General features: G+C 48.4%; 1 protein-coding gene across 2 annotated transcripts; it reads left to right on the top strand.

Moving 5' to 3' along the window:
* Positions 1-69: 69 nt before the first annotated feature.
* foxk1 (forkhead box K1) lies at positions 70-9,778 on the top strand. Of its 2 annotated transcripts, none has more exons than XM_047016864.1 (10): positions 70-626; positions 782-1,414; positions 2,572-2,775; positions 5,311-5,530; positions 5,701-5,847; positions 7,183-7,376; positions 7,653-7,816; positions 8,113-8,361; positions 8,521-8,679; positions 8,798-9,778. In XM_047016864.1, exons 2-10 carry the CDS (start codon positions 981-983, stop codon positions 9,022-9,024), a joined length of 1,998 nt encoding a protein of 665 aa, XP_046872820.1. In that variant the 5' UTR covers positions 70-626; positions 782-980; the 3' UTR covers positions 9,025-9,778. The 2 variants fall into 2 exon arrangements, 1 of the variants encoding a protein (XP_046872820.1); XR_006955773.1 differs by having other exon boundaries at positions 74-1,414; positions 8,798-9,158; positions 9,227-9,778.
* Positions 9,779-10,817: the final 1,039 nt, after the last annotated feature.

Consider the following 10,817-nt stretch of genomic DNA (forward strand, 5'->3'; position numbering starts at 1 on the left):
TATTTTTCACTGTGCCAAAGAGTAAGAGTAACAAGAATAAAGAAAGTTTCATTTGAAAATGTTATTTGATTTATACAAAGTACAGTTGATTGAATATTGAGATATTACTTGATATCCTCCCTACAGTCTCCTGCCTTCATCCTTGTCTGGGATGTAATAACCGGATCCCCTGGAACTGAGCTAACATCGCCATCCGGTGGCCGTCCCTAACATCGCCCTCCGGTGGCCGTCCCTAACATCGCCCTCCGGTGGCCGTCCTTACCGCCACGGGTTTTCACCAAATCCGATTTTAAACGTTAATCCGGGATCCGGATTTTGCGGCCATCTTGTACTTTTCATGTTTATAAACAGTGAGCCAGGCACCTCGGTCGTCCAGTTGATCTAGTTTGAAACTCCACAAAGTAACTGTCGAAACTCGAATGTCACCCAAAAAAATCGTTCACATAATCGCCAGAGCGCGTTATCAATTCAAGACGCGAATCTCGTCCCAATCTGGCCCGGAACCTGTGCCACATGCCACGCACGTGTCGTCCGGTTCCAGGAACTACTGATTAACCCTTTGTAAGCCACCGCGAGCCCACGGACAAGTCTCTGGTCAACAGAACCTAATGAACGGCGACCGTTAGGTATTAAATCGTTTTTATTAGTGCTTGTATAATCTGTTAAATGTAATAACACAATATTTGTGCTTCGCGAAACTAGCGGGCGATCAGTCTGTCTGATTAAATGAAATGACAGGAAAATCTCTGGTATAATAAATAAAAAGTTTTTCTTATAAAAGGTATTTCTAAAAGTGACGAAGGGAAGAGCGGCAGGGACCGGAGAGATCCATTCCCTGAACACCGGATCCTCCCCGTACTTTATCAACAGCTCGGTCCCATGTTCTTCTGACGGCAACGCAGAGCGAGTGCCCTGGCCGAAAACCTCACGTTGCTGCGCCCTGTGTGTGTGTGTGAGAAGTGTGTTCACCCGAAAGAAAGATGGCAGATTATCGGGAAGACACCGGAGCGCGAGCCCTACTGGCTCTGCAGTCCGCCCCGTGCAGCCCCGTGCGCGTCGGGGTGTCCTCGCACGCGTACCCGTCCTCCCTCGTCCTCTCCGGTACCTCCTCGGTACTGAGCCGTGGAGGACTACCTCCCGTGCGCCTCGCTTCGCCGCCTCGGGCCCTGGCCAGACTGGAGGGCCGGGACTTTGAGTTTGTGATGCGCCAGAGGACAGTGACGGTAGGCCGGAACTCGTCCCATGGGTCCGTGGACATCAACATGGGCCACTCCAGCTTCATATCAAGAAGACACCTGCAGATCAACTACGAAGAACCGTACAGCTTTTCGTTGCGTTGCCTGGGCAAAAATGGGGTGTTCGTGGACGGGGTGTTTCAGCGGAGAGGCGCGCCGCCTCTGCAACTTCCCCGGGAGTAAGTATGAGCTAACTTTGCTAGCTAGCCAGCTAACTGTCGGAGCAGTTCTGGAAGTAGTTAGCTTTGGAACATACGGATAGCCTGTTGCTACCCGTAGCAAACAAGAGTCAGCTAAGTTAGCCAGCAAGCCTACTACGTCAACGGTGGTGTAGTTGTGTTGTGGTTTAGTAGCATTAGCCTGGTTAGCACTGGTTTCCCAAGGGCAGCAGCGAGGCAGCACTCAACTTGTTTGAATAAGTTACCTATTTAATCCATTGTAAACATCGACAGCTTTGGGTCACTTATTTGTTGTGCACTCTGTATCAGATTTCGTATAACACATGAATCATTTTGCAAACAACGCTTTCTAAAAGTTAACTTGCAACTGCTACCTTAACAAGTAGAGCAACTGTAATAATATGTTGGTAGTTTCAGGACAGTAGCGAGCTAACGTGCTAGCGCCGTTTCCAGGGCCTGTCCTGTGCGACTTTGCGCGTCGCGTAAACACGAAATGTAAACAAACTCGTTGGTGCGTGCATGACTAGCGCCGTGTTTGATCAAGCCATCTTTCCTCCATAGCTACCGCCGTGCAGGCGAACATGCAGTGTTTAATGTGAAAACAAAGCAATGACGTGTTTTATCTGTGTGTTTGTGTGTGTGTGAGATTGTTTGACCTGATTTAGGCATGTGGCTGTGTCTCGCTACACCTTTAATTCGACCACAACATAACCGTATCCATAGTAGCTATCTGAAACTACCAATTGCATTGTTTTGGTAATCTCTCTCTCACACACTCACACACATAAAAGTAAACCAAGCATGACTATAATCTTTCCTCTGTCACAGTGTGCTGTGTGTATACACACACGTGTGTGTGTATGTATGTGCACATGCCTCTGTAAACCCTTCAGAGGGAACTCTACTGTCATCTGGTTGGCTGAGCTGTGTATTTGGGGGTGTGTCTGTCCAGCCAGGAAGTAGATCCTCATGTCAGTTCCAAATGGAAAAAGGGGGAGAAGGGGGGGGGGGGGGTAGCAGGGGGGGAAATGGGGGCTGATGGCAGACTAGTCTATAGTTCAGTGTTTGTCAGCCTTCATCCTCTACAAGTATGAACCTGAAGTTGTTCTTGAGATAAAGAACAATTCTTTAATCTTTCTGTCTGTCTCCCCCCTTAGGTGTGTGTTGCGTTTCCCCAGCACGGTGATCAAGATCCAGTTCCTGTCTCTGCTGTTGGGGGAGGAGCTTAGGGAGGAGCAGTCTCCGGCCCCCAGGCCCCTCCTCCCCCACATCTCCCCCCTCAAGATCCAGATTCCCATCATGCACCATGATGACCTGCACGCCTTCAGTTCCCCACTGCCCTCCCCCACCGGCACCATCAGGTACACACACACTAACACACACACACACTAACACACGTACAGCTCCCCACTGCCCTCCCCCACCGGCACCATCAGGTACACACACACTAACACACACACACACTCACACACGTACAGCTCCCCACTGCCCTCCCCCACCGGCACCATCAGGTACACACACACTAACACACACACACACTCACACACGTACAGCTCCCCACTGCCCTCCCCCACCGGCACCATCAGGTACACACACACTAACACACACACACACACTAACACACGTACAGCTCCCCACTGCCCTCCCCCACCGGCACCATCAGGTACACACACACTAACACACACACACACTAACACACGTACAGCTCCCCACTGCCCTCCCCCACCGGCACCATCAGGTACACACACACTAACACACGTACAGCTCCCCACTGCCCTCCCCCACCGGCACCATCAGGTACACACACACTAACACACACACACACACACACTAACACACGTACAGCTCCCCACTGCCCTCCCCCACCGGCACCATCAGGTACACACACACTAACACACACACACACTCACACACCTACACACACACTAACACACACACACACACTAACACACACACACACTAACACACCTACACACTAACACACCTACACACTAACACACACACACACACTAACACACACACACACACACACTAACACACCTACACACTAACATACACACACACACTAACACACACACACACTAACACACACACACACTAACACACACACACACTAACACACGTACAGCTCCCCACTGCCCTCCCCCACCGGCACCATCAGGTACACACACACTAACACACGTACACACTCACACACCTACGTACACACTAACACACCAACACACTACACACATAGGGCTGGGCAATAAATCGCCAAAAAAATATTATCGAAGTAATGACTTCCCTCAATAAAGATATCGTGACATTAATTCATTTTCAACGATGTTGATAGAGAATAATTAGGAACAGCAGTCCATTTAATTTCTGTGATGCAGCAGGAAGTTGCGGAGAAATGGTAGCCTACGCTCACTAAAATATACTGACTGAGCACCTCAAGTGGAGTAGCTAATGTTAACTGCGGAAAATGAGTCTTGTTGCCGAAAACAGTGGCAGCGATAGCCATGGCGAGGGAGCAACTTCCAATGAAGAAATTATTGATAAAAAGGGTTCGTCTTCTTCAGTTATTTGGAAGTGGTTTGGCTTTTTGAAATCCGCCAAAAGTAGAGCAGTGTTCGGTGCAAATTGTGTCGTAAACAAACAGGTGGCTACCAAGTCTGGTAATACGACAAACCTTTTTTCACCACCTGAAGCAAAATCACTTGTTGGAACATGCAGAAAATGTGAGTTTGCGCCAAGGTATTGATAAAAAGCAAGGTTTTAAAAGCTTCAGTTACTTGACCCCAGGTACGTGCTCCCTGGACGCAAACATTTCTCTCACACCGCGCTGCCTTAACCTTATGCCGAGTGTAGGGAAAAAGTTATGGAAGAAACTTATTTTGCTGGTCATCTGTGGTCTATTGTCTTAATTATCGTTATCGATTGGAAATAGAAATATCTATCGTAATAATTTTGTACCCATATCGCCCAGCCCTACCTACACACGCATGCACACACGCACATATCACCGTCATATGAATACACACGTACATGCCTAAGCCCACTTGAAGACACGTGTGTGTGTACCCATTTCTTATTAAGAGGATTGAATAAAGAGAGGGAGGGAGATGGAGAGAGAGACAGACTGACAGAGACTGAAAGTAAGACTGAAAGTGAGACAGACAGACAGTGAGACAGACAGAGAGAGAAACAGTGTGACAGTGCTGCTATTTGTTGTTAAAAGCAGACAGACATGGTGTGTGTGCCCCCTGGTGGTCAGAGCACCACGTGTGTGTGTGTGTGTGTTTACACTCCCCATATATGGTGTGACTGCAGCTTGCAGGCGTCCTATTGGTCGAGAGAAGGATTGTTTTGCTTGGGGCCTTTCCTCCTCCGCTGGTTTCCTTTCTGAACACACACACACATATATACACACACACACACACTTAGACATTCACATGTATACACACACAACATCCAAACACATGTTGCTCAGACCTACTCATCTAGTTAGACAAGTTTACTCTGTGTGTGTGAGAGAGAGAGAGAGAGAGTGTGTGTGTGTGTGAGAGAGAGAGTGTGTGTGTGTGTGTGAGAGAGAGGTCAGGGGTGAGGGGGCCAGAAGGGGTGTGTGCTGTGAGGAAGTGTGTGTAGGAAGGAAAGCAACGACACACACAATAATATAAACATAAACTCACTGTTTACTTAACAAGGGTTTACTGTCAGAAGGAGGGATAAAGTGTGTGTCGTTGTGTGTGTGTATCTTCCCTGTTGTTACATAATAAGCCACTGTTTCTCTCAACACAAGGCTGATAGTTGCTTGTTAATGATCTGTGTGTGTGTTTGGGTTAATAATCACTTTGCTGCACATTTTGGACCTATTGAAAGTTACTCCTCATTTTTTGTGTGGCTCCCTCTAGTGTTCCTAACTCCTGTCCAGCCAGCCCACGGGGGGCGGGGTCATCAGGGTATCGCTATGGACGCAATGTGACCTCTGACCTCCAGCTGGCTGCAGAGTTCGCCGCCAGAGCCGTCTCAGAGCAACGTGGAGAGGTTGCTGAGCAACGTGGAGAGGTTGCTGAGCAACGGGGAGGGGTTGCCGAGCAACGGGGCGAGTCGGCAGGAGGAGACAGCCCCAGGGCGAGTTGGCGTTTTTTTTTTTCTTCAATAAAACTTTATCGATGCAGACAGTCCTGGATCTTTATGTGTTCTTGTTTTATCTAGTTCTAATAATATGTAATAACCTTTGTTTTCACATGTGTGCGTGTGTGTATGCTGTGTGTGCTGTGTGTGTGTGTATGTGTGTACAGGATGAGTCCAAGCCTCCGTACTCCTACGCCCAGCTGATAGTGCAGGCCATCTCTTCAGCTCCTGACCGGCAGCTCACCCTGTCTGGCATCTACTCTCACATTACCAAACACTACCCCTACTACCGCACCGCTGATAAGGGCTGGCAGGTGTGTCTGTGTGTGTGTGAGGACCAGTGTTGGGGGTAATGCGTTACCCCCAACATTATATTTTAATTAATCTTATTTTTATTTTTACTGTTGCTTGCTTTTTCTACAGGTACACTTGCACTTAGAGATTAATGTTGTTTAATTGTAACTTGCTTAACTACATGCTCTTATGGTTCTTCCCTTTGGCACTTATTTTTTGGCTGTTCACAATGTGTACTTCTTGTTTTTGGCTACCCGCAATACTTTGGGGCTATCTTGTTGTTATTATCAGTGACCTATGCAGTTTGTAAAGCTCTCTCTTAGAAGTCGCTTTGGCTAAAAGCGTCTGCTAAATGAATAAATGTAAATATAACATAATATACATAATATAACATGTTATATAATATTATTACTTAAGTGAGTAACAAAGTAATATAACGCGTTAGCTTTTCACATTGATTAATATTATTACAGTTAATTATTTAAGTAACTTGCGTTAATTGTCCAAGTTACTGCATTAATTCAACAAAGGACTAAAATAGCCTTATAAATACAGATTGTTGCCTAAACGACACTTCCTGGGTGCAGTAACTTACTGTTTGCCTTTGATTCACGCTGCAGGCAAACACAACAGCAACCATGGCCGCAGAACGTGTTACGTTTTCGGGGTGGAAATATTCACACTATTTCGCTTTCATTGAAGATATTGGAAAAAACATTGAAGTGAACTGCAAACTGCGCCCCAACAAAATACTATCTACTGCAAAAGCAGCACTTCAAACTTAAAAAAACACTTTGAAAGTGTCCACAGAGAAACAAAGCTGGAAGCTAGCGAAAAATCCACTTAAACCTTAAGAGAGATGGCGACCCGTTTCCACAAGTGGCTGCTAACATAGTATAATTTATTCACACAAATATACAATTATTTTTGAATTCATAAGCCTTTTTGATGTTTAAGATTGTTCTTTTTTAAAGAAACACTAGTTTGCATCTGTAGCCTATGTTCTTGCAAATTTTTACAAAGTCAAACTCGCTACTATTAAAAGTAATAGTACAAGTAATATAATAAGTAATAATATTACTTTGTACAGAAATTCATAATGTAACTTAATCACACTACTCTTACTGAACAATAATAAGTCATAACTAATATATTACTTTTTTGTGTAACTTTCCCCAACGCTGGTGAGGACACCTGTAAGATTTCAGATGTTTTTGTGTATCTGAAATTGATTGGAGATTCGTTCGTCTGTATGGCTATCTCTCCTTTCCTCTCTTTCTTTTCTCCTTCCATCCATCCCTCCATTCACCTCCCTACTTCATGCACCTTCTCTCTCCCCCCCCCCCCCCCTCCAGAACTCCATCAGACACAACCTGTCTCTGAACCGCTACTTCCTGAAGGTGGCCCGCTCTCAGGAGGAGCCTGGGAAAGGCAGTTTCTGGCGCGTGGATCCTGCGTCAGAGGGGAAGCTGGTGGAGCAGGCGTTCAGGAAGCGCAGGCAGAGGGGCGTTGCCTGTTTCCGCACGCCCTTCGGACCGCTGTCCTCCAGGTGGGACGACTTCTGACCTCTAGGACTGTAGGACACTCACACACACACACACACACAAACACACATGCACACACACTCTCTGTCTAATCCTCCTTCCTTGTGCCTTTCCCTGTCGCTCTCGTCTGATTGGACAGAACAAAGTAAGGCTCTTCTCAGGCATCAATCCAGCTGCTGAGAAAGAGAGAGTGTGTGTGCGTGTGTTTGAGAGAGAGAGAATCTTTGGGGGTAGAAAGACAGACAACATGGTACACTAAGCCCATGCCTCCCCCCTCCCAGGAGTGCCCCAGCCTCGCCCACCCACCAGGGCCTGCTCTCCCCCCCAGGCAGTGGGCTTCAGACCCCAGAGAGCCTCAGTCGAGAGGGCTCCCCGCTGCCCCACGAGCACCTGGGCCACAAGCTGTCCTCTGTCCCTGAGTACCGCTACACCCAGAGCGCACCCGGTGAGACACACACACGCTAGAGAGACACACATGCTAGAGACACACACACACGCTAGAGAGACATACACATAAAAGCTCTAAACCAGTTATTTGCAATGAAATGCCCCTCTCTTCCTCCCCTCTCTTCCTCTCCTCTCTTCCTCCCCTCTCTTCCTCCCCTCTCTTCCTCTCCTCTCTTCCTCCCCTCTCTTCCTCCCCACTCTTCCTCCCCTCCCTGTCTCCCCTCTCTTCCTCCCCTCTCTGCCTCTCCTCTCTTCCTCCCCTCTCTTCCTCCCCTCTCTTCCTCCCCTCTCCAGGTTCACCTGTCAGCGCCCAGCCCGTCATCATGGCTGCCCCCCCTCACCACCCCCTGCCCCTGCCCGCGGGGCTGGGGAACCCCCTAGCGTTCCTCCCAGGGGGAACAGGGGGGGGGAAGGGGCTCCTGCAGGCCCCCCCCACCGTCACCATGCTGAGGGTGGTCACCACCGCTGCCCCCCCCAACGGATACCTGCTAAGCACTGCCCCACCCCTGGGGGCGCCCGGGGGCGGAGCCAGCGATCTCAGGGGTGAGGAGGAGGAGGAGAAGGAGGAGGGAGAATTAGTAGTATTACATCACATAACCCTTATATTTGTACAAAAGTGTAATATGTGTTATATTATGTTTCTACATATGTGAATGTACTGTAATAATATGTGTATTGACTTCCTCATGTTGATGTGTTCAGAGTCTCAGCAAGGGAGAGAGCGTGTCATCCAGTCGCTGGAGGGGGTGGGGCTAAGTGGCGAGGGGCGGGGCTTGTCCCTGGGCATACACCAGCTTCCTGTCCGACCTGTCACTCAGAATGGAAAGCATGCTGCCGTTGCCGTGACGACCAACGCCTACGGTAAGCGTTAGCACCAACAACAACTTGTTCTTTTGTGATGGAGAGTTGAATGTCTAAATTCTGCTCTCCTCTGCCTCTCTTTTTCCTCCCTCCTCACCGCCTCTCCTCCTCCTCCCAGCTCTCAGCAGTCCTCTCCAGATCCTGGCCGCCCAGGCCTCCAGTTCTCCCCCAGTGTTGGTGAGCAGGCAGCCCAGCTCAGGGCCTGATCCTCGGGCAGAGCAGCCAGGCGAGCCCCAGGCTAAGAGGCCCAAGGTGGAGGGGGAGGAGAGCCCCTCTCTGGCCCCAGCCTCCCAGCAGCCCGTCATCGTGGCCATGAGCTCCCAGTCCCACGACCCCAGGAAGTGAAACCTCCACCTGTGACTCCTGACCTGGTGCCTGAAGAAGCAGCAGCTCCAAAACCCACCTCTGATCCCTCCCACCCCAAAGAAATAGGAGGAGTAAAAGTTCCCCCCAGGAAGGAAACAGCTGTCGTTAACAACTTGAAGTTGTTTAAGTTTTTGATTAAGATTCTTATTGTGGAGAGGGTGGACAGGAGAGCAGGTGTGTGATGCTGACATGTTTTTAATCTGTCAGCTGACCCATCATCTGTCCACACACCGCTTGTCGTGTCCCTATTGGTCAACACACCAATCAATCAAACAGTCAGCCTGTCTGATTGGCCAAAGAGTTTTCACTGATTGGGCAGGTTGGTTTGCGAGGTGCAAATAGGGCCAAGGAGGTTGGAGGGAGGAGACGAGAAAAGGAGTCGATGAGGTTGGGAAGAAAGTCTTGGTTAGGGGCGGAGCCTGTATCAATACTTAATTGACTGAATTAAACTAAAGTTCATCCTAGAGTAACCATAAAAGAAGAGTAGGACAGGAAGTAGTAGACAAGACGTAGATCTCTGAACAGATCATGCTCCCCCATTGGTCAATAAAGCTGATAAGTCATCAATATCATTGGTCAGGGCGGCTTACAGAGAGAGAGAGAGAGAGAGAGAGAGAGAGAGGGGAAGGGAGGAGGAGATGGGAGAGGGACAGGGAAGGAATAATATTTAGATAACTAGTGGATGAGGTTAGGAGTGATGGAAGGAGGAGAGAGGAGATCAAGGAAAGAAAAATTGAGGAGGAAAGATATATGGAGGAGAGAGATTGGAGGAGGAGAGGAGAGATGGGTGGAGAGGAGAGGATAGAGAGATGTAGAGATTAGGGGGGAGATGGAAGGAGAGAAATTGAGGAGGAAAGATATATGGAGGAGAGAGATTGGAGGAGGAGAGGAGAGATGGGTGGAGAGGAGAGGATAGAGAGATGTAGAGATTAGGGGGGAGATGGAAGGAGAGAGATGGAGGAGAGGGGAGATGTAAGGAGAGAGATGGAGGAGAGGGGAGATGGAAGGAGAGAGATGGAGGAGAGGGGAGATGGAAGGAGACAGATGGAGGAGGGTGGAGATGGAAGGAGAGAAAGAAGAGATGGATAAGTCAGCGCAGAAAAACTAATGTAGACAAACTGATTGTGTTTTTGTATTTTTGTTTTTGTTTCCATGAGTACCGTGTTGTGTGTGTGTGAGAGAGAGAGAGAGAGAGATTGTGTGTGTGTGTGTGTGCGTGCGAGAGAGAGAGAGAGAGAGAGAGAGAGAGAGAGAGAGAGAGAGTGTGTGTGTGTACAGATTCTAGCTAACTGATTAAGCATTATCAGTGTCATTTTTATTATAAATGATCTTAACTGTTTCAGTAGAATCCTTGCTGTTTAGTTCCTGTATGTTTTAACCAATAGACAGCTTTACATTGTACTCCAAACCAAGCGCTTTGACACACAACACAGCCTAACTTGTTCACACGACGATGACAATGATTCCAATCGTAATTATGATGATGGTTTAAAGACTCGCCAAGCGCAGGCAACAGGCGTTAACACAGACGCAAACACACACAATCTCACACACGCTAGAACATACCTTTCCAACTCCTTCTGGTTCTACCTTCTATAATGTTGCGTTTCTACGTGTGTTCCAATGTTCCAAACTCCTTCTGACCCCGCCCCTTCTGACCCCTGCAGTCTGGGGGTGTGGCTTCTATCGGGAGAAGGGGTGGGACCCACTCATGAATTATCTTTCTCTCCTTCTCACTTCCTCACCCGGGCTGGCCTCTTCTCTTGCTTTAT

This window comes from Hypomesus transpacificus, unplaced genomic scaffold (genome assembly GCF_021917145.1).
Source record: "Hypomesus transpacificus isolate Combined female unplaced genomic scaffold, fHypTra1 scaffold_421, whole genome shotgun sequence".
Classification (NCBI taxonomy): domain Eukaryota; kingdom Metazoa; phylum Chordata; class Actinopteri; order Osmeriformes; family Osmeridae; genus Hypomesus; species Hypomesus transpacificus.

Coding starts and splice junctions, on each gene's coding strand:
- foxk1 (XM_047016864.1), top strand. CDS start 981: ATGGCAGATTATCGGGAAGACACCGGAGCGCGAGCCCTACTGGCTCTG. Junction 5,848..7,182: donor CCGCTGATAAGGGCTGGCAG/GTGTGTCTGTGT, acceptor CCCCCCCTCCAG/AACTCCATCAGACACAACCT. Junction 8,680..8,797: donor CGTGACGACCAACGCCTACG/GTAAGCGTTAGC, acceptor TCCTCCTCCCAG/CTCTCAGCAGTCCTCTCCAG.